General features: G+C 39.3%; 1 protein-coding gene across 1 annotated transcript in view; it reads right to left on the reverse strand.

Moving 5' to 3' along the window:
• The window catches only part of USH2A (usherin), a 987,589-nt gene that overhangs the window by 240,465 nt on the left and 722,575 nt on the right, over positions 1-24,549 (reverse strand). Inside the window, exons 45-47 of the mRNA XM_075540576.1 lie at positions 22,269-22,478; positions 20,744-20,946; positions 13,668-13,780 (exon numbers count right to left, since the gene is read on the reverse strand). Coding sequence (XP_075396691.1) covers positions 13,668-13,780; positions 20,744-20,946; positions 22,269-22,478 — 526 coding nt within the window. The remainder of the gene's footprint in view (positions 1-13,667; positions 13,781-20,743; positions 20,947-22,268; positions 22,479-24,549) is intronic.

The raw sequence follows: 24,549 nt of genomic DNA on the forward strand, positions 1-24,549 counted from the left end.
GATATAGTTCAGAGAGTACTTGTATGTAGAGCTAATACACTGGAATGTTACCATTGCGTTAGAACAGTTTGTCCTTTGTTAGAGCTATGATTTCCAAATATTTCCCTCCAGTTTGTGGCTTGCCTTTTCATTTTCTCAATCGTGTGTTTTGCAATTCTTTTGCAAAGAATAATTTGAAACTTCAATGATCATTTTCTTATTACTTCGATCATTATGTTATTGCTAAGAACTCCCTATTTTGTTGTAATTTTCTTGCTTAGGTCTTAAGATAATGGACTAGCCTGCTGACAGGTGTTAACTTGGGTGAAATATGAGATAGTAGCCCACAAGGGGAAGAATAGAAATCAAGGAATGGGAGAAGGATAAATTTTGGGGGGAATTGAGGAATATTTTATACTCAATACAAAGTTGATGATCTGAAGTGTAAACCCCACCTAATTTAAAAACACCAATTATTTTTAAAAGGGCTACTAGAAATTGAAAACAAATAAATTAAAACTCCATATTTCCTAATCATGTTTATACAATCCATTCTTCTTTTCTTTCTGTCTTCCTTTTTCTATTCACTTAGGCTATTCATGTCCAATTTATAGTAAAATGGTTAAAGGACTCACTACTGGTAGAGAGTTTGGCAGTTGTAAACCCCCCTAGGTGAAAGACAATGCTGGCGATATGCTTCCCAAAAGCCACGACCTTGAAAACTCTCTGGAGCTTGTCAACTCCGCGCTCAGGTGGGGTCCCATGAGTCAGAATCAACTTAACAGCAACTAATGACTACAATATCTATCTAACACTCAACTTCTTCAATATTGTTTTAGATTGTGGCTATTAAAGTGGTCAGGAGAATTTAAATATAAGACTAAGTGCAACATGATGAAAATATAATTTTCTGCTTGCATGTCATGTCACTGAATATCCAACTATCTATTTGGAAATATAAAATCAAAGATAAATGTTCTGGATAATGGGCAGGATTGTGGTGCATCTGCAGATTTTGATGTTGGATTAGATGAGAGTTAACTTTTGAGCCTTGAGGTATGGCAAAGATGGGTGGTGTATTAGTCTGGGTACTTTAAAGAAACAAATACACAAAAACTCATGTATAAGAGAGAGTTTGATATAAAGGGTAAGTGCACATCAAGAAAACATCCCAACCCAGTGCTACCCAAGCCCACAAGTCCAACACTAACCCATTAACCCATATGTTGAACACCAATCTACAAAGTCTTCCTCCACCTCACAAAACAGATGCAATGATGCTAACTGCAGGAGGAAAGCTGAGTCAGTGAATGTGTAAGCATCTCAGCACTGGCAGGGGTCTCCACCCGGCTGCTCCATCACCCAGGGCTGCATCAGGGTAGGTCCATGTGGCGTCTCCTCAGGGATGTCATGCAGGAAGTGAGCCTTGCCAGCTGAAGCAGGGAACTGGCTAAGGCAGCTGCACCCTAGTCCAACCATCACAAAGCAAAAGACCCAAGAACTAGAAAGGTGGGGCTCACTGAGCCATTTATCTTTCTGCCCTTCAATTAACCCCATATGTGTTTATTGCCCAGGTTGGCACAATAAACTAACTACCTCAGGTGGCTATCACACAAGACAATCAATTGGCACTGGAGAAATGAAGCCAGAGCCCAAACAGAGCTTAAGCGAGTTGAGACCTTGTTAGCATGACAAACATCACAAGGATGTTTGAACTACCTAAGTAGGAGTTAGTGTCTTACAGAGTGGGTTTAGAATGAAATAAGAAATCAAGAGTGATCAGAGAGCCAGGGACGAAGTATGGCTTTAAAGGTCAAAATGAACCGGGAGGGAGAACTGGATTTTGTTGAGAAGCACTCCACGGTTACTTCAGGGGCTGAGGTGAAGGACTGGTTAGAAAGAGCTTGAGGAGGAGATAAAATCAAACAGACAATAAAAACCTCCCACTTTCAAGTCCACTCTGACTCTTAGCAACATATGGGACAGAAGAGAACTGCTCCTGTGGGTTGCTGAGACTGTCAACCTTCACAGGAGCTGAGAGCCTCATCTTTCTCCCAGGGAGCAATTGGTGAGTTCAAATGGTGGATCTTGAGGTTGGTAGCTCAACATTTTACCTACTACACCATGAGGGCTCTTTGGGGGGAGGGAGGGACAAGGAGGAGGGGAAATGAAAGAAGTGTCAGAGTCTCACCTGTAAGATCAACAGTTTTTAAAATGTCCTGAATCAATGTCTTTTATACTCAGAACTCACTGGCCATGGAAACAACATCTCTTTAAAGCAGATATGATCAAAAGAATATTGTTAGCCATGTACAGTAAGACTAAATACATTCCAAATTCTATAGTTGAAGGGATTTTTTTCTCATCTTTTCAACGTGAACAAATCCCACTCCAAAACAGAACCTACATTTTTAATGCTAAAGCGCATTAGGATGGTCTCATTAGCACCTCTAACTTTCCAAGTTGTTGGCACGAGAACATTCTGAATATAGGTGAGGAGAATTGACCAGACTTTTGGCAACCTGAAGACCAACATCCTCCCTATTAAAAATTAGTCTTTTATAAAACAGAATTGCAAAGTTCCTAATTCAGAACACAAACCACTGAAAAACTTAGGAAGAAAAACATGAAGGATAGAAGGAAATACTGATTTCTAATTTCATAGTACAAAAAAATAGGGTCTCACATTTTCACGTCAGATTTGGTGCAGAAATAATCTCCCTGACCCCCAAACACACACATAAGCAATTTTCTCTCCTGCAATACTCAAACCCAAGCTACGTAACTTTCAAACAGAGAGAATTTAAAAATAATGATAATGGTTTAACCTTCATTTACAAAAACTCAGTCTGTGCTGCTATTATACATAAAGGCTGCTGAAAAGTTAGTGTGAAAAAACTGCCATTTGCGTTATTCAGTACCTTGAGGCAAATTTTAAAACAATTATTTATGAATGCTACAAAGACATTATACCTCAGACTTCTCATCAATAATACAGCCCCAAACTGATTTGGAACTCAGAAAGCTGCCGAGCTTCCAATTAAAGGCAATAAAAGACATGATCTGCGTTCTCTCTCCTCTATCCCTTGAGCCTCATGCCTGGAAAGCATGCCTTTTGGAACACCAGGGCTCATGTAATAAAATCTCTTTCTTGTTTGTGTTCTTTTCTAGCTCATCCATTTATGGAGAACAAATAAGTAAAATGCACAGGTAGTCTCATACCCAGTGAAGCTGTCAGCTGTAGGGTTTGTCAGATTTCAGTCAAAGCCAGCGCCAGCCAGCCATCTTCATCCAGCACAGACTCTACGTTCCCAAGGACCAGAATTAATGAATTAGCTATTGATTAAATCCCACTCCAGCAAATCCACCAAAGCAAATAAATGAACTCTCCAGGCCACGTGTAGGCCATGGCCAGACATGTCCGGGCTATCGATCAGTCGTTAGTATTCTTTGGGGATATAAAAGTAGCTGATGATAATATAACAAATATGGAAAATGCAATGTAAACACAGATGTCTTTTTTCCAGATGAGCAGCTTATAGAACGAGAAGAGTCCATCTGATCTCTGTACACTTGTGTGCTAAAGCAACTTTGGTTGATACATGAAAGAGAAACCTGTATGATTGCCCTACTCAGACAGCATAGTCAAAAGCAAGGCCTATGTTAAGACCAAAGACAAAGATGAGTTGATCCACTCCATGCATACAATCAACCTTGTATGCTAACTGTACGTTTTATGAAAATAGAGGCATGTTAAATTTCACTGACTACTGCATTTTACCACAGATAAAAATTTAGAGGAAATATGTCTTAATAGAAACCAAGTTACTTTAAATGCTTTAGAAATAAATGTAAAGCCAGTCTACTAACATTTTTCTGGATGTATTTCACATTTGATTTTGTGTGTTGCTAATACAAAGATTAAAAAAAACAAAATATAAATATAACTAACAAGTACACATTGCCAGAAGTATAATGGAATTACACAAACAGTAACATGCACACAGGAGGCCGACTGCTTTGGTGTTGGTGTAATTTTGATGAATGGCTTGGCAGCACATACCCACTCATTAGTGTCTTGCCTTTGGAAAGGTTACTCTGCCACAATGGATTATTTTAAGAAAGGAAGATTTCATATGCCAATATTTGGCTGTGGGTAATTACTCTCACGTTTTTACTAGGTCTTTGACCAAAACAAGAAGAAGAAGAAGAAGAAGAAGAAGAAGAAGAAGAAGAAGAAGAAGAAGAAGCAACTTTCAAAGGCTTTGGAATACAGTGAAATGTGGTGTAGGGGGACTTCCAATACCGCCCACTGATTATAACTAAAACCTCTGGAAAATATTCAAAATCAAGTACCAGACGACTCTGAAATGTGAACCATAGCAGACAAATTAGGAGGGAAGCCAAAACTTGAAGAGCAATCCCAAGGGATGAGTTTCTAATTTGAAACTCATACCCTTAGCCCCCCTGGATCTCCGACGTTAGCCCAGGGGCAGATCCAGTGGTGTCTGGTACTCTGGGAAAGCAATATCTGACCCAAATCGTCTTTCTACCTTGAAGCCACACCAGGTGGGGGAAATTCTCATTCTGTTTTGTTTTACTCTCTCTTTTCCCCTCTGGGTGCTCCTATGACGGGGAGACCAGTCAGAGGACCGCACTAAGGCAGCCCTAGCTGAGAGGGCCCTGGGCCCGCTCCTCTCCGGAAGTAAAAAGCACAACAATTTCTTGTTCAAAGAACCAGCAAAAACAGGGGTTCTTGTGGGTCAAAGAATGTGGGGTTCCACCTTACAGAGCACCTCTCTCCGGCAATGATCGCTCCAGCTGTGCAAATCAGGATGTAACCCCGAAGTGAACATCCCTGGAGGAATTATGGGAAAGGAATCGGGGAGAGGAGTCCATGGGAACTGACCAGAATCAAGGAAATCTGGGAGAGGAACAAGCCAAGAGAGCCCCAATTCTGTGCATGAATCAAAGCAACACAAAACAATACACAACTGATATTTAAAACTACGCCATTCACAACAATCTCTTCCAGTAAACAGAAGAGAACAGAAACATTTCCGACTCATTTTATGGAACAAGAATTACCGTGGCATCCAAACCAGCCCAAACCGTTACAGCCCAACGTATGTCATGAGCACGCACACAAGCATCCTCTGTAAGAAAATGCAGATTGTCCAGGCAATGACTAATAAAACAATGCATAACAACCACGTAGTCTCTAGCCAGAGAATAGAAAGCTCATTTGTTGCTTGAAAAATTGATCAATGTAATTAGGCATATTGGCCAATTAAAAACTGTCAAAAAACATTTGTTAAAATCAAATATTCATAGATGATTAAAACTCTCAGGAACCCAGCAATAGGAGAATTCTTCAATCTGAAAAAGGATGTCTCTAAAAGTTAATAGATAACATCATATTTCATATATTTCAATGGTAGCAAATGGAAAACTTTCATTTAGAGTTTAGAAGCAAGTCAAGGATATGGGTGCTTGTCACCCTACTGAAGTATCCAGCACAAGATAGAAGAAAGAAATAGAAGGCATACAAACCAGAAGGAAATAAAGCCATCTCTATTTACAGATAATGTGCCTTTCTATGCAGACCCATGAATTTGGCAAAAAGCTTCCTGGAACTAATGAGTTTCCCAAAGTCACAGTATAAAAAGCCAATGTACCCAAAGCAATTGGGTTTCTATGCACTCGAAATGTTGAATTGGATTTATTTATTTATTAAAACAAACAAAAAAACATCAACAATGGCAAACTAAAAAAACTCTTTTGAGTATTTCACCTGGAAGAAGAAATAGTTAAGAGCAGAGACAATGCAATACATGTAATGCTCATATATGGGATGCTACAAAGCACCAAAATGAGGGGACATACCTAGAGTAAAATATTGTGTTCAAGGAGCCCTGATAGCAAAGCGTTAAATGATCAGCTGCTAACGGAAAGGTTGGTAGTTTGGACTCACTCAGCTTATCTGTGGGAGAAAGATCTAGCTATCCGTTCCAGAACAGATTACAGTCCATAAACTTTATGACACATTCATACTCTGTGCCATGGCTCCTTATGAGTCAGAATTTACTACACAGCACCCACCAACAGTAGACACACCATATTCATGAACTGGGAGATTGGGTGCTGTCAGTATGCCAGTTCTTCCTAATTAATTTATGGAATCCATGTAGTCAACTCAAAGCCACAGAAGACTTTCTGTAAATATTAGCAAGCTGATTTCAAAATGTGTGGGAAAAGGCAAAAGAAGAAGAGACAAAATACTATTTTTTTAAAAAGAGGTCAAAGTTGGAGGTCTCATATTAATTTTCACTTACCATAAAGCTACAGTTGTGAAAATCACGTGGTAAATAGATTGGTAAATAGATTGGTAAACAGATCAAAGAAATAGCTCATAGATCCAAGAAACAGAATAGAGAGTTCAGAAGTTATTTACACAATGTGTTTGTATTTTGCAAAGATTCAAAAGCAATTCGATGGTGAATGGACTGTCTTTGCACAAGAGTGTATTGGAAAGGTTGATTATCAATTTGCAAAAAATGTAATAACTGACACATCTCCTCAGTTATAACAACAACAACAATAACAACAAAGGATCACAAACATGAATGTAAAATGTTAAAAGTATAAACTATCTAGAAGAAAAGATAGGAGAAAACTTACTGGATTAGCTGAGCTTTATAAACAACAATCTGTAAGATCTCTTTTAACTCATAAATTGAGCTTTATTGAGATTTCAAACTTTTGTTCTATAAAGGACACATGAAACACATATGACATACTGCAAGAAACTATTCAAACATCACACATGTAACAAAATACTGCATCCAAATTACTTCTTTGTAAAGGCTCAACCCCTAGAAATAATATAACAATTTAATTAACACATTGGCAAATTATTTGAAGAGATAAGCAAATGTGTTTATGTCAAAAAAGCGAATGCAAAGATGATTGATCTTCATGGTCATTAGGGACACATAGATAAACCCACAATGAAACACAACAGCACACCTATCAAAATGATGATTTAGGAAGGATGTGGTTGTATACATCCAATTGCTGTCAGAAATGTGGAGCTGCCAGAATTCTTGAGAAGAGTCCTCCTGGTGTGGTGGTTGCACATTGTCCAATAACTGTAAGACAGCAGTTTGAAACTTCCATACGAGGCTTTCTACTCCTGCGACGATTTACAGTCTCAGACACCCACAGGGGCAGTTCTACCCAGTCCTATTGTGTCAATGTGAGTCAGAATCTAATAGTGAATTTCCTTGGACTAGAACTCTTACACAATACTAGTAGGAATGCAAGATGGTATAGCCACTTTCGAAAATAGTTTGTCAGTTTCCTATAAAGCAAGAGATTAAATTACCGCATAACTCAATGATTCCATCCTTAAGTGTTTACTTAAATAAAGATGAATACCCACATTTACCAGAAAAACCTGTATGTAAATGTTTGTAGAAATTTTATTTATAGGCCCCCAAGATAAGCAATTATCCAAGTTGCTTGCAGATTGTGGCCTAGTAATGTAATGAAGTCTTGTTTAGCAATAAATAGTAACGAAGTGATAGGCATAAAAACTTGGATGAATCCTAAGTGAGATCTTTAGATGGCTACACTTTTGATGACGTAAACACTCTGACAAGGCAAACATTCCGAGATGAGACTCATGTTTGGCATGGTTTGAAGGTAAGGACGGAAACATTTTGGCTAAAAGAAAAGAGAATAGGTCAATATAACAGAAATGTTTTATCTTGATTTGGTTGATCTGTACACAACACAACTCTATGCATTTGTCAAAACTCATCAAACTGTAGAGCAAAAGGAGAAATTTACAATATGCAAATTAGACACATTTTCAATGTATAAGGTAATAATTGCAAAATTAACAAATTTAGGAAACTCCAAATCTTTTCAGAAGTTTGTTTATTTCATTGTTAAACCCAGGCTACTCTGTTCCTATCTTTTTCCAGTTTTAGTATGATCATATATTTTCTCTTTGTATATCATAAATTACCTTTACTACGATCCCACATTTAATTGAAATTGGCTGAGTATGGAGTTATAAAGTGACAAACGTGTTTACTTGCTCATCATTTTTTGCTTGGTTTTAGGTCACAATATTGAATGCATTGCTCCGCTGACGTTCAGCAGTGACTACTGCAGCTGCCATTCACATTCCCACTACAGCAAGTACATGAACATTTACCCAGGAACCATTTGGAATGTGCCGATATTCCGAAAGTTTCTGTTAATATATCTTTAAATAGTCCGGCTGCCACTCACTGTGTGAGTACCTGTGGAACCTCTACGTACGCAGACCGGGGACTTCGATTCTGGCATGCAGTCATCTTTCCTTGCCTTTTTCCACCCCCTCAGTCCTTGCTTCTCACTTTCTGGAGCTCTTATTTTTCACACATGATGTGGCCCAAATTTTTTCCTAATATTTAAATGTTTTTTCTTCTTCTTTTTTCTTTTCCTCTTTTAAAATGTGCTTTCAGAGATATAGCCTCAAATTTTGTTCCTAAAATTCAACATGTTTGCATTTTTAATTTCCGCAAGTTTTTTTTTTTCTCTTTCATATCCTTTGATTTTTATTTTGGAGCATGATGCTTTTGTGTTCTGGAAAGAGGATCCACTCTTATGTCTCTAAGGTTGTGAAGAAGTTTTTATTTCTCTTTCTCTGTCCTTGTATTTATCTGTCTCAATTGAATCATTCTCTTCTTCTGTTGATCGCCATATCCTTGTAAGCTTTTAGAATGATGCACCAAAGATTGACTAGATGCTCCATGGCGCTAGGAGAGGGACAGTAGTGCGCTTCCTCAGGGATGGTCGAATGGCAAGCTGCTTTTCCCTTAGAGGGTTCCATAGGCTAATAACTTCAGGCATTTATTTGGGGAATTTCAAGTTTTCCCAGTGAAGAACCTCCAGTTGCTTGACTGGTGTGTTAGTCCAGGTACTTCACAGAAACAAATCCACAGCAACTCATGTATAAGAGAGAGTTTTATATAAAGGGTAAGTGCATGAAGAAAACATCCCAACCCAGTGCGCCCAAGCCCACAAGTCCAACATTAGCCCACATGTCCAACACCAACCCACAATGTCCTCCTCCATCTCACAAAACAGGCGCAATGATGCCGACTGCAGAAGGAAAGCCGAGTCAGTGAATGTGTAAGCATCTCAGCGCTGGCAGGGGCCTCCACATGGCTGCTCCAGCACCCAGGGCTGCATCGGGGTAGGTCCATGTGACTTCTCCTTGGGGATGTCTTCCAGGAAGTGAGCCTTGCCAGCTGAAGCAAGGAACTGGCTAAGGCAACTGCACCCAGGTCAAACCATCATAAAGCAAGAGACCCAAGAACTAGAAAGGTGAGGCTCACGGAGCCATTTATCCCTCCACCCTTCAGTTAACCTCACATGTGTTTATCAGTCAGATTGGCCGAATAAACTAACTACCTCAACTGGAGACTCACTTGTGAGAGCAGAACTCGGAAAAACAGCAGAGGCTTCCACCTGCTAGGTTATAGTTTTTACTTTCTCACCGTTCGTACCTGTTTCTCATCCCATCTGTCTAATGTGCCTACTCACTCAGCTGCCTAAATGAGCGCTTCACAGGTTCAAGAAAATAAACTGCAGATGCCCTGGTGAGAGGAGTTGGCCTTGTGGAAGCTGAAAAACAAATCACTGGGTGCACTCTGTCCGTAGACTTCCCACGAACCCTCTGATTTTAGTTTAGATCCTGAACCTATCTCTCTGATTTAACAATGCTTCCCAGTACTTAGGGCTCGGCCTCGCTCCATCTTCTCAGGGAAAATTAGCTTGATTCAAGTCATTATCTACCTCTGTCTACACATTTCTCCACTTCTAAGTCAGTTGCCTCTTATGCCAACTATGATTTACAAACCTGTTGAAATCTCTCTTCTATTGTTGCCTCTGCTCTTATTTTCCTTCCTCATGTTTTCAATAGTTTTTAAAATATTTTTGCCATAACTTTTATATGCTTATAAGCAATTTTAACCAGAACTGAAAAAAAGGATTTGTCCTGTCATCTCTCTTTAACAGTCATAGAGGAAAAGATATTCTAGGGACATGGCACTTACAGACATTTGTTTAATTTCTTATAAAACTTGAGGATTAGTTTTCACTGCCATTGAGTTGACTTCCAACACATAGTGATCTAATAGAACAGAGTAGCTCATGCGGGATTTTGAGACTGTCTATCTGTATAGGAAGTAGAAGGCCGCATCTCTTACTGGAGGAGAGGCTGGTAGTTTTGAATCATTGACCTGGTAGCGAGCAGCCCCATGAGTACTCCACAACGCCACCAGGGACCCTGCCATTATTGTAGGTACATACGCATGGTACTTGACTTTGTTGCATGACAAAGAGGCTATTCTTTTTATTGTTGGAATGTTGTACTTAGTCAAACAAGTCTATGGGTACCATTTTTCTAATAATTCACTTCGTTTCACTGTGTCGTGTTTTGGAAATTCTTATAAAATGCTAAACGTTTTCCTGATGGTATTGCTCACTCAGCAGACTGTGGAATAGTGTGAAATAACTTTTATACGTGTCGGAACACCAACATTCACTTTACTGTGAGGCTATTTGCATGATTTCTGTGATCTGGACCGGAGCGCTATCTTTGTGGCAGAATTGAAGTATTTCTTATAGTGTTTCCATCCACTGTTTTGGTTACTCCCACCAAATGTTTGGAAGAGCGCATGCAAATAAGATGTATGGGACTCTTATGTGGGAATTGGCCATTCTGTTGTGTGTAAAGCAAGGCACTTCGAAAGCAGGAGCCAGGGGATCTCATGATCCTAGAGAAAGAAGAGTCATGAACCACACTCCACTTTTGCACCATGATCCCCTTTAGGAAAGGCAGCAGCAATGGAGGCTGTGGAACCCAGAACCAACACAGAGATAGACAGACAGACAGAGAGAGAGAGAGAGAGAGAGAGAGAGAGAGAGAGAGAGAGAGAGAGAGAGAGAGAGAGAGAGAAAGAGAGAGAGAACACAAAGCATCTTTTCAGCTCATAAATGAATAAAGCTTGCCTCCAGCAGGAACCTGGCTGCTTAGCGACAGGCCCTTGGGCTTTTTTTCACCCCCAACACTGAAGTAGCTCTGTAACATTTGTCTAAAGAGTGTAGAGACCTAGGAGACCAGTGGCTCAGAGACCAAGGACCAGAGAGAAAGGTGTGTGCTGGCACTGCTAAGAAGAGATGCCATGGACAAAATGACTATATCTTTAATATTTTTCATTCTGGTGGCATAGTGGGTTACAAATTCAACTGCTAACTGCAAGGTCAACAGTTCTAAACCACCAGCCAATCTCAGGAAGAAACATGGGCTTTCTACTTCTATACAGATTGCCGGTGTTGGAAATCCCCAGGAGCAGTTCTACTCTGTCATGTAGGGTCACTACGAGTTGGCATTGACTCAGTGGCGGTGAAAATGAGCTTCCCTACTAGGTTCCCTGGTGGCATGGTGGGCTGCAAACTGCAAGGTCAGCAGTTTGAAGTGACGCACTGTAAACCACCAGCTATTCCATGATAGAAAGATGAGACTTTCTATTGCTGTAAAGATTTACAGTCTCAGAAAGCCATAGCGTTGCCACACATCCGAATCAACTTGATGGCGGTGAGCTTTTGTTGGCTTGGTTTTTTGGCTTGGTTTTTGCTTCCCTAATAAATCCATTTTGAGTGTTCTCTGTTGGACATTACAATGGATTGTTGAACCCATTAGAGCAGTAAAGTGGTGTAGGAAAGAAGGTTTGTGACAGAACAGGGTAAAAGAAGCTGGAGTGTGGAGGCATGATTGATCTCTGCCTAACAGAAATCAACTTGGGCCTAATGTGGAGTTGGATTCTCTTCCCATAGAGAGCCAGTGGAGACCAGGCATGGCCTCTCTGCCCTTTTAGTCTTGTATGCCCTCACTTGGACTTGAGTCGTGAAGTTACCAACAGATAAGAAACTGGACAATTTGGAAACTCAGCACCCAAAACCTACTGCCCTTGAGTCAATAGTGGCTCACATTTTGGCTCCAGGAAAGGGAAGAACTGCTTCCGGGGGTCTCCAAGTGTTGATAGCCACAGATGGCTGCATACTTCTGGTGGGTTTGAACTGCTGACCTTTTGACTAGCAGTTGAGTGCTTTCACAACTGTGCCACCAGGACTTTGACAACACTTACTGACCCAAGTCTATTTCTTCTTAAATTCTTTGAGACTGAACTCAAATTCTACATCTTCTATAAAACATTCGGAGAGAATCCTGGTGAGGTTAGTATTTTTCTTGCATATTACAAACATCTAATATATTATGAGGGAGGTTCCCAAAAGTTTGTGGAAAAATTCCATTATCTTTTAATTCAATTTTTATGAAATTTCTGAAATATGAATCCCCTTATATTTTGTCACATCCTTCTCTAATCATTTGTTTAGGGTAGTGTCTCCACAGTAGAATGGAGCTTTGCAAAGTTAGGAACCCTGTTTTATACTTCTCTGAGTCACTTTTGCTTTATATATTATTATAGTCAAAAATGTCTTTACTGAAGAATAAATCAGTCTCTGGCATCCATTGAACTTAACTAGTTCCCCCTGTATTTCAAGTAGTCTTTTGGATAGATGATGATGATGATGATGGGCCACTGAAGGAATGAGCAATTCTGTAGATCATCAAGAATTAGGTAAGGTTTTATCATCTGATGCATAAAAGATTTATTCAAGAAGAGAAGATAGAGTTTTACATCAGAAAATAAGAACCTAGTTACTTGGAGTTTTCTAACTATTTTAATTAATCGTCTTTAAGATCAGTATAGATATTGTTGAGCTAATTAAGAGGAAAAGTCTCAAAATTTCAGGAGGCTATAGATGCATTCTTAAGAATGGAAACAGATTCTCATTTTCAGTAACTCTCTCTCTGTGTGTGTGTGTGTGTGTAAGGGTGATGCACTGTGCAAGGGCAAAAGTGCGGTGTGGGACCCTCCAGATTTTTTCTCTGGCCTCTACTTGATCTTGAGCAATGAACAGTTATCAGAGTGTTTTTAGCTTAGGAAACATGACATTAAATCTTATGATTATCACTAAGTTGGAATTGCAATGTGACTCCTTTTCAAACTATGGTCATTTCTCAGCAGCAAAAGACCATAGAAAAAGAAAATGATTTGCCAACAACAAAAGAATATAGCAAAATAAAGTAATTCTACGAAGACTGATAAAATTGATAATGCTGATTCAAAGATGATTGCTCCTATTTATTTTACAGGTATTTCTAGCTGTAGGGCAATCTGATATATGTAAATCTAATATTTTTCTCAAAGAGATTAAGTTAGAAGGTAGTCATTCTAATTAAAATTGTGTTCTTTGCCACACAGAAGGAGTCACTGAAGGACACATTTAAATAAAAGAGCCTCTTTGGTTCATTTAAGTATTTGTTCATAGATTAGTAAGTAATGGGAAGTAAGACTGGGCAATCAGGGAAATCAAAGCTTAAATGTTCAGGGAATCTGACCAATGAAGATCAACACCTGTGCAGTAATATCAAAAATTCTATTTCCACCCATATTAAAGCAACTTATTAGATGAGATTGTCCTGGATGGGAGGATACCTGTTTTTTTTATTTTAATTGCTTACCATCACAGTTCTTTAAATGAAAGGAAACACAGTGTACCTTGAAGTGATGCCCTGAATTGTGGGAGTCGGTATATCCGCTGGGGTGTCTTCCGCAGTGCTGATCTGGGTTCCATTGCTTTTCACACAGGCGTACTCTGTGCACACTCCAACCTGAAAACGTTTCGAAAGTTATGTTCAACCTGCAGACTGACCACGGGCTGGATCTCACCCGCTCTCTCACTTCCTGTGACCATCTTCTAGTGCTCTATAATAAATATTCATGTTTAATGTAACTTAACTCCAGTGAGACATGCTCAGAGTGGAGTGCAGAATTGGACTCAGAACAATTGTTTTAGTGACCAACACTGTGAGGCTTGGTCTCTGGTCCCAACTACGCAGAAGGAGGCAGGTTTATCAATCTGTTCAGAACACAATCAAGGTCTGGAAGATATTCAGGTGACATTTGCAAGTGTAATAGGTTATCACTGGCTACCGTTCTCCAGATCTATAACCAAGGAGTGCAATGAGGATGTCTCTGGAATTCTTGACACAACAAAGAACCTAAATGCTAATGTCTAATGGAAGAAAAATGAGGCCTGGAGAAGCCTTCCAATACGGCTGAGCTATGTTATATCCATTTGTTCCAGCTGCAATTGTATCTTCACCTTAATCACAGTAGAAAATAATCATTCACTCCTTTAATTCTGCCACCTAACCGGAATAAAAACGAAGGTGGAATAACGAAAGGCTAGAAATGGGTTCATCAAACACCGGTAACACAAAAGAGACACACTCAGCCAGAGGAAGTGGAAAGAAATGAATGTATGAAAGATTACTCGTGGAACAGCCCCACAGCGGAGGAACTGCGCTTTCCCCTGTGATCGTTTACGCTCAGCATTTCATACATACACTGAGGCGGGAAGCTGAATTCTGAGACTCCTGAGGACTAACACTGCGCTTTTGAGTGAAGCTGTTCTATTGCTTCATTGGCATTTAAGGAGAGACAAATGCAGTTCTTATTATTTTTATTTAGAGACATGACATTTTATTCACAGAGCACTTTGCATCTAGATGGGAACTGATGCATGTATTTTTATAATGTTTTTAAGTCTATCATTTATATATACCATATAATATTTTGAAGTAATACTTAGTAGATATTTGAATATTATTGATCCCCTATATTCTAAGTATGTCCAACTAACTTAAAAGCAGACGAGCATAAAATATAGTCACTTTTGTGCAATGAAGGAAAATAAAACATACATACTGGAGATTTTGTAGATATAATGGATAATGAGTGTATCATGTGTCTAATATATGTCCAAAGCTCTGGTTAGTGCTATACAAATCACATTATTGACAGTCCTTACATGTCTATCTTAATACATTTGCAAATTGGAGCTCAGAAAGTCAGGAAATGTGATAAGTTCGTGATATTTAAGATAACTAATTTGAGGGTTACATGTACCCTGGTGGGGGAAAGATAAGGCTTTCTACTCCCATGAAGAATTGCAGTCTTGGAAACACACAGGACAGTTCTACCCTGTTTCATAAGGTCACCGTGGGTCAGAATTCACTGGATGGCAATGTGTATATGCCCCGCTGCGTTATCCTTGAAATATGATGTATATTTAAGTTTGAAATGCTCTAGGTGTATTTTCATGTATCTTCTGAAAGCTGTTATTTTATTTCAGAGAAGTGTGTCAGCATTTTTTCATTCTTAATATAGTAGTGTCTCAAGATTCCATCTTTGGAAGAATTCTGGCGCTCTATTTATTTGCATAGCATGTTAAGGAAGCACATTAACATGAAGCACTGCTATAAGGTCTTATCAGTTCACATTAAATAAAATTGAATCACCGTTTAAACTGCTACTCTCTCTACAAACAAATATATAAAGGGAATTACTTTTAATATATATATACTTGAATTCATATATGGGCCTGCTTTAACATCAATAGCTAAGCAAAGTGTGATTAAGAAAGCAGATGGTGTCTAGCTATCAGAAAGACTAAATCTGGAATCTTAAACCCTTGTCTTAAAACAAGAAGCAATTTAAGTGAGGTGTCAGCTGAATCCACAAAGAAGGAGCATACCAGGATTATCAGTACTAAAATCCAAGATCAGAGAAGGGACTTAAATGACAGTTTATATTCTGAGCACCTGGTTTGCAGGAGGCACTGAGTAAGAGGCAAAGTGCAAAATCCATTTGCAGAATCCCCACACAGATCCCCTCCATTGAAATCTTTGGGGTTGTTGACCAGGGAAGTGAACTGTCTTATCTGCAGACAGCGTGCACTGGAAACTGGATTACTGTACATGCAGTTAGGTTACAATTTAAAATATAATCATTTCATCCCCTTTTGACTAATTTTTAATTTGTTTAGTTTCTATAATCTTCTTTCCCTTGAATTGAGTTTTTTTCTGGTGTTTGTTTTATTTGTGTCATTGTTGAGGGGTTTTTGGTATAATTTTCTTCTTATAAAATCCAGTATAGATTAGTCTGTAGCAACATTAGCTAGATTAACAGTTACTCGGCGTTTTGCCCATCTGTGCAGTAATGGAGAGCTATTAGTAATGAGAACAAGAATGAATAAAATGTCCTAAAATAATTGTGGTGATGATTGTACAACCTTTATGATATGTTTAAACCATTGGATGGTATGGTACATGAATTACATGCCAAGAAATTAGTTTAAAAATAAAAAGTAAAATTAATAGCTCTTTTATAGAAGGAGTGAAAATAGAGAACCTTACTTCTAAAATTTTAGGCATCTCATATTACACTGATGTCACATATTATATGTCACATATTACATTGATGTCACATATAAATGATGTCAAATTATTTGGACATCATAATGAAAATCACTGAAGTTTGATGCTAAAATTTCCACACCTGCAACACTAATTTCAAGTGTGGTATTCCTATAGGGTGGAGAGGTTCAAACCAGCATAATTGTCAGGAATAGCAAGAACTTAGTCACAACAGCAGAATTCATATATTGAATTTAAATTTGGTCTCTTGTCTTCTCAGCTGTTTCTGTGTCCCAAATCTGATAAAAAGTTACAACTGATTCAAACCATTACACATGAATGATGTCTTCGCACTAGCGCAGGTCGGAAGCACTTTCATTTACCAAAGCTTGCTCCATGGTCAGGAAACCAGCTGGACGTGCCTCACTGAATTCATTCCTAGCTGGTGTTTTGTGTGCGAATAAACTGATATGAATTTCTTAGACATCACTCTTACCCATATTACATGCGGAGATAATTCACAGAGGTTAATGGGCATCATGATATGTGAGGAAAACTAATACACGTGCTTTATTGTTCTAGCACAGATCTTTTTATTCCACCTTCTCAGGATGCACTCTGGGTAATAGTGGAGCAGGTTAAAGTAATCATTGCAGTCAGACTATTAAGTGTCCTTCACCTTCAAATATGAAGAAACAAGGTGATGGGAAAACGAAAGAGTAGCATTACTAAATAAACAAGGCCAGTGGAAATATTATGTGACTGGTTAAAATTCCTGCGCTTTGACATCCTGTACCTTACTGATAAAACCTTCCACGAAAGAAATTATGTATAAAATTTTACTAGTATTACAGCTCCTTATTTCCCCCCTCCCTGTTCCACCCTCTCTCCCTCATGAACCCTTGATAATTTATAAATTACTATTATTTTTTCATGTCTTACACTGACGATGTCTTCCTTTACCCACTTTTCTGTTGTCCATCCCCCCAGGGAGGGGGTTATAGGTAGATCCTTGTGCTTGGTTCCCTTTTTCTGCCCCCACCATCCCCTTCCCCTCCTGGTATGGCTACTCTCAATATTGATCCTGAGGGGTTTATCTGAAACATTCTCCTTTCATCACCCATTTTTATTTATCACTTATTTGTACATTTGTCTTTATCTTTAATGTCTTGGCACTCTCACAAAATTTCGAATTCCTTGAATATATTTCTTTTTTAATATGCCTTATTATAATTTTTTCTACTTTTAAGATCAATGGAGCCTGAAGAAGTCTATGAGGTGGGTCTCCAATTGTTATATATTAGATTTTAACATATTATTGCATTAAACATTTTCTAGTGCAGGGCATATTGACCACAGATTCTTAAAGACGTGCTAGGGCAAAAAAAATATTCAAGAACTGCTACTCTTACACCGATGAGAGTCATTGAACATTCATTGAAGGAATACATTAAAAAAAACTTTTATTGGGGGCTCTTATATCTCTTATCACAATCCATATATTCCTCCAATATGTCAGGCACATTTGCTCATGTGCCGCCATCATCATTTTCAAAGCATTCTCTTCCCACTTGAGGCCCTGATATCAGCTCCCTATTTCTTCCTTCTCCCTCTGTCCCCTGCCAGCCTCGCTCAGGAACTCTTGATAAGTTATAGATTATTTTTTCCTTATCTTACATCTTCCTCCATCGCCTATCACCCACTTTTCCATTACTCATTCCCTGGGAGGGAATTCTAGATTGATCCTTGTAATTGATTCCCTCTTTTTTCCCCACTCTCCCCTAATCCTCTGGTATCTCTACCCTCTTTGTTCGTCCTGAGGGGCTTATCTATCCCGGATTCCCTGTATTTCGGCTTGTTATTTGTAGCAGGGCTCTTATCCGCTAGCTCTGGTCTAATTCAATTTGTAAGGTAGAATTGAGGTCATGATAGTTGGGTGAAGGAAGCACCAAAGAGCTACAGGAAAGTTGTGTGTTTCATCGGCTATACTGCACCCTGACTGGCTCATCTCTTCCCTGTGACCCATTGTGAGGGGATTTCCAATTGTCTACAGATGGGCATTGTGTCTCCACTCCATGCCCCGCCCCCCACTCACCTTGGGTATGGTTTTATTCTGGGTCTTAGATGCCTGATACCTGATCCCATCAACTCCTCATGATCACACAGGCTGGTATTCTTCTTCTATGTGGGCTTTGTTGCTTCTGAGCCAGATGGCCATTTGTTTATCTTCAAGCCTTTAAGACCCCAGATGCTATATCTATTGATAGTTGGGCACCATCAGCGTTCTTTATCACATTTGCTGAGGCACAAAATGTGAAGACCATTTTGTCTTCAGTGATCATGTCAGGAAGGTGAGCATCACAGAATGCCAAATTGTTAGAGCAAAGTGTTCTTGTGTTGAGAGAGTATTGAGATGAGGCCCAATGTCCATCTGCAACCTTAATTCTTAACATATAGATATGAGTACATAGTTCTTTTCCCTCTCATTATATGTATATTTACAGTATGTACATGTCTGTATTTAGGCCTCTATAAATTTCCATTGCCTCCTGGTTCTTTCCTCTATTTCCTTTTTACTTCCCTCTTGTCCCACCATCATGTTAAGCCTTCATTCAGGTTTAGTAATTCCTCACTGCTACATTATCCTTGATTGAGTCCTACCAGGCCTCCTATGACCTTTCTTCTATTGATTTTAGTTCATTTTTTGTTCCCTTGTCCCTGGGTTGATTCCTCCCCACCCTTTCCTTTCTCCCACTTCCCTTTCTCTTGTATCCTCACCCCCGGAACCATTGGTCCCATTCTTTTCATCTCTGATTTATTTATCCCACCTATCTTAACTAGATAAACATGCAGATACATTAATAAGTACAAAAACTAAGCAAAGTCGAATAAAACAACAAAGGAAGTCACACCAACAAAACAATAACAATAGCAGAAAGCAAGAACAAAATAACAAAAAGAAAGCCACTGACAAAAATGGAAAAGCTTATATAAATAGTTCAAGGTCTGTTTCCTGGTCCGCTGAGGTAAGCTTAAAAACAAACAAAACAAAAACGGGACATAGGGGAAAAGCTACTATATACATACATCCTGGAATGCTGTCCAGCAACTATGGCAGAAGCCAAACTCAATACAGGGATACATACATACATACATACATACATAGCAAGCTAAATAAGAGGGGGAAAGAAAAAGGGGGGAAAAAGACATGGGTAGGGGGGGAACAGGGCACTAATCAACCCATGGGGGGATATTGTTTATATCTCCACAGGAGAAGGAGAGAGAATCCAGGCTTCAACTGGATGCACCAAGACATGAATACAACATACCGACATGTACCAGGGAACCAACAGAGAAGCCTGGGCTGCCCCCAATCCTGACTATGTGGATACCTTCCCCCATCCCCCACCCGGAAGAATGCACTTCAGAGGACAGCACTGGGGCTACAGCTTGGGGAGAGGGCGTGTCGGATTAGAGCACATGGGAGAAACCAAAGGGATGGAGAGGGAGGAGAGGACATCCTGGCCTTCCTGGCACACCAAGCCCCAAGGACAATGTTCCTGTTCAGACAGACAATGCACGGGGAAGACAGTAGGGCTGGCACCGTCCCCCACTGAACCATGACGCTGCGGGGACAGCACGGTGTGGCCCCGTCATGCTGGGGCAAGGCACTGAGGGCATGCCGCAGAGCAGCAGGGGGAGCAGAGTGATGAACCCCCCCCCCCAGGAATGCCCAAAATAGACTTTGGAGACAGAGTGTGGTACCCCATCAGACTCCACTGGTAAACACTAGTTTATCTGTGGATGAAACCTGCTAATAGTTGCCTGTCAGTTGGAACTTGTATATTTTCATTGAATTTAGAGTCACAGGACATTAGTGTTTTGTTGTAGCGTTGTAGTGTTTTGTCACCTGGTCCACTGTCCTTACAAAAGAGAAAAATTAAAGCTAAGGTGATGTTAGCAGCTTGTAGTTGTTAGATTAGTTAAGTAACAGACCAGGGAAGCGAAAGAATGCCCCTGTATGCCTAAGATGATTCTGATTCCAAAACAGTAGGAGAACAGAGAAAAAAGGCAAACTGCCTGGCAACATTTATCTCCAGTATGTGATCTGCTGCATTTCGCCTGTTACGGTTTCATTACCATCTTCAACATCATCGTTCTCTGTGCTACGATTATTTTCTCTCCAGAGACCCACATGTTTACCCACAGCTAGCAAACGTAGTCCTGGTCAATTTTCCTGTTCGCTTTTCCTTCTCCCACTAAATAAATAAGATGGAAGTCTCTACTTAGAGAATTCACCCAGTCTATTTTATTTAACACACCAGTAAGATGCACCATTAAAAAGAACAAAGTGAAACAAAACAATATCCTAACCTGAATGTCATAGATAGTGAAGGGTGACAGGTCCCTCAGAACGAACGACCCAAGCACATTCATTCCAGTCTTGTAGAGCTTATTATTTACATAGATGGAATAGTTGGTGACAACACCATTTGGATTCGAAGGAGATGTCCAGATGACATGCACAGCTGTCCTGTTGATGATGACAACCTCTGGAGGAAGCAGGCCCTGAGGCTCTAGAATTAAAGGAAGAAACTGAATAAACTCCAGCTGTCCCTGAAAAAGCACTTGTTAAACTCAGCACAGATCTGTGTTTCGGCTTAGCAAAGGGCTCACTGCTTGTCTGTTTCCCTCTGATGAAGTCCTCACAGTCTGCAGTCCTCTGCAAATTGGCTTATTATACTCTCAGTTAGAAACCATAAGAATTGGTGATAAAATGCTTTATACCACCAGCATAGTGCTAATCTTCAGCACTATGTGATCAGTGGGAGATGATGATAAATTATTCACCCATCACCAGCACTGATCTATTATCTCCCTCTTCTCTGTCCCTTCACCCCATACCACCCACAAAAGAAAAGGAAGACAAGAAATTGCTCCTTAAGCAAAATGTAAAGCTCAAATATATTGAGACTGGTGGAACGTGAAAAATCATTTGATGTTACTAGCTTGTAACTCAAGCAATATGAAGCAATAATGCAATATTGTCATTATGTAAATGATTTTGAATGTTGATTACCATAGGTAATGATGAAATCTAACAATAGAGTAAAAAAACCTTGCATAGCGTTAAATTACACAATTACTCAAGCATGTCAGAAATAACTATGCAAAAACCTATTTTTATCATAAGGACCCATCTTAACTAGTTGAAAAATTGTCCTTGTGTTCCATTCTATTCCATAAACAAAAGGTGCCGACCTTTGGCACCACAAAGGGAAATGGGTTCCACAGTTAAAGTGCTCCGCTAATGACCTGGAACACTTGCTCCGGAGGTAATGATATTATAATGTTTATAATGAGACTTTATAAAGCCAAAAAGATTAGAAAGACCATTCCAAACACATTTCAGATTCACAAGTTGCTTCTCTTGCTGCCTCCCCCTTGCTAACTGGCTTTGGAATGAGTCACAGGCAATTTTTCTCAGTGGCTGAACTTCCACCTACGATTTCTGGTGAGTCAGGGAGGGCCTTCACTGTGCTTGGCTGTCAGTTTGAAGAGTGCACTGCTGCAGAGAGCTAATCTTAAACAGGAAAACAAAATGTTTCTAAATGTCACCATTTATTGATGTGAACTCAGCTCCAAACTAAGCCTACACTGAAAAGAATCGGAACAAACCGGGTTAATGTCCCATCATTAGTGCTTTTGCTTCAGTCTCGATGGGACCAGGTATTGATCCGCCACTTGATGACGGTGAGCACTTAAGCATTTCAGCCCAGCCCCTTTGTCCCCAACACTGGATATTTTATAATGGAGCATAACTGAGCTCAAACGGACAACAATTAATCAATTTCATTAGCATCTCTGAAGTTGTACATCCGGTAAAATCTGGACTCACCTCCGTCACAAGTGGTTGCGTGCTGGATTTCACTGTTGATGCTGTGGACTCCATTGAAGGCCGAGATAACTATCCAATACTTTGTGTTTGGATTTAAGTGGCCAATGACATGGGAGTTTACATGTTGGAGGATTTTGAGAGATTCATTTGAGGAAGCAGAATTCCAAAAGAGCGTATAATATTCAACATCGCCTTGTAGGTCTTGGAGAGCTGTTGACAATAAATGTAGTGCGTTGTCAAGGTAACTGATTTGAGCAGTTCTCAAGAGAAAACACAGGGGAAAGATGGTATCATGAGCCCCTGCTAGAATAGGAGTTCTTAGATATTTCAAATCGTCAACATCTTGGTCCGCTAAAAAGGCAGGGATTCAAGTGCAACCAGAAACACCTTGAAAGAAAGGAATGGTGCTCTACTTCCCCCAAACCAGCCGCTGAAAATCCTATGGAACGTATTTCTACTCTCTCACGCTTGAGGCTGTCATGAGTTAGAACAGTATCCATGGGAACTGACTTTTATTTCTAGAATAGAAAACAAAGGAAATGCATGCATGGGACATCATTTATGCTGATTCCAGTTGGGATGGTTTAAATAGTTTTTCTTCTTTTTAACAATCCCCCCCCATCCCATAATTAGTTGGATAAAGATTTATCTTATATAGCAAAATATGCTTCCTAATTCCTTCCAATGTTTTAGTTATGCTTAAAATTATGACTAAACTTCAAAACCTCCATATAATACGTCTGGAAGAGAGCGAAGAGTACACTAATATACAAAAGGGGAACTTTCTGTTCATAAGTATGCTAATCCTAGAGAGAAAACGTTCACGAGGGTATTTTCTGACACAAATCCTAGAATTTGAAGCATCTTGGAATCTGTGAAGCCAATGTTCTCCATTTTCATCTATAGAAAGATGCTTCTGCTGTGCTCTGTCAATGCAGCAGGCGATCGCTCCCTGTTCTCCCAAGGACTGGCTCTGCAGGAGCCTAGCACGTTTGTCTGAAGACTCGACCCTTTCTCTTAATTCAATATACGCGTGATGAGGCTTTAAATAGCATGTGAAAAAATTCTCTATCTTTTAACTTCATCTTCCCATGAACTTTTTCATGCCTCCTTGTTTATAATGTAAACAATCTTCAGAATGCCATAATTAATCATTGACTGTTTCATAAGGGTTGTGATGCTGTGTGCTGGAGATTTGATGCCAACTCATCGTGGCTCCATGTGACAGAACAGAACTGCCCCATAGTATTTTCTATCCTGTAATCTTTATGAAAGCAGATTGCCAGCTCTTTATCCTTGGATCCACTAGGCGAGTTCTAATTGCCTACTTTTTGACTAATATTTGAGCTCTTAACTGTTAAACCACCAAGGGACTTCACAATATAATTCTCAATTCCTCAACCTTAGTCCTTTCAATGGCCAGCCTATTCTTTTCAACCTTATCTTTATTCTAATGATCCATTCTTAGCCTGATGTTTTACCTCTTGTTTTCTTCCCAGAAGGACTTTTAAAAATGAAGTCATGAAAAGAGTGATTTGAAGTAGAAATTACTCCACTTACATAGAGATTCTTTGAAAAGTTTTAAGCAGGAACCATTACCTTGATAAATATTTTGTTATGGGTTTACAATCTCATTGAAACTGTATGTAAAAATACACTTTAGTCTAAAGACTAGTAGGAAAGAGTGGTGATGCCCTTTTGTTTTGATCATTGAAGTACCATTTCTTTACTATGTGAATTCCCACTATACTGTCATATTGTAAATTCCCAAATCATATAATACCCAAAGCAATGAAATATGGCTTTGGGTATGACATGATTTTCTTAACTTAATTCTATTCCCCCTCCCTCCACAGGAAGTACATCATTGCGTTCACTTTATCTGTAACAGTAATTAAAAATTGAGGCATGCCAGATAGTTGGAAGGTGTTATATTAGGATATCTTTAATAACTAATTTGTGAAAACGCTGGATATTGAGATGTTTCCTTTTTCTGATGAAATAATTAATGATAAGTTTTAGCATTATCACAGATTTATATTTCTGCCCATTAATATGGTCCCAAATGATGAGTCAAATACAGGAAAGCCATTGGCGTTCCAATTGGAACAATTCCTTTATCATTAAAATATTTTCTATTGACTTATTAAATGTCAATTTGTGGTAGCTGAGGTATACATAAAAGTGTACTAATCTCTTCGGAAGCTCATGTTATATTTTAAAGTGAATTAAGTGATTGGGATGTTTTGGTATTGAAGTCCTAGAGATACAATGTTAATGT

The sequence above is a fragment of the Tenrec ecaudatus genome, chromosome 1 (genome assembly GCF_050624435.1).
Source record: "Tenrec ecaudatus isolate mTenEca1 chromosome 1, mTenEca1.hap1, whole genome shotgun sequence".
NCBI lineage: Eukaryota > Metazoa > Chordata > Mammalia > Afrosoricida > Tenrecidae > Tenrec > Tenrec ecaudatus.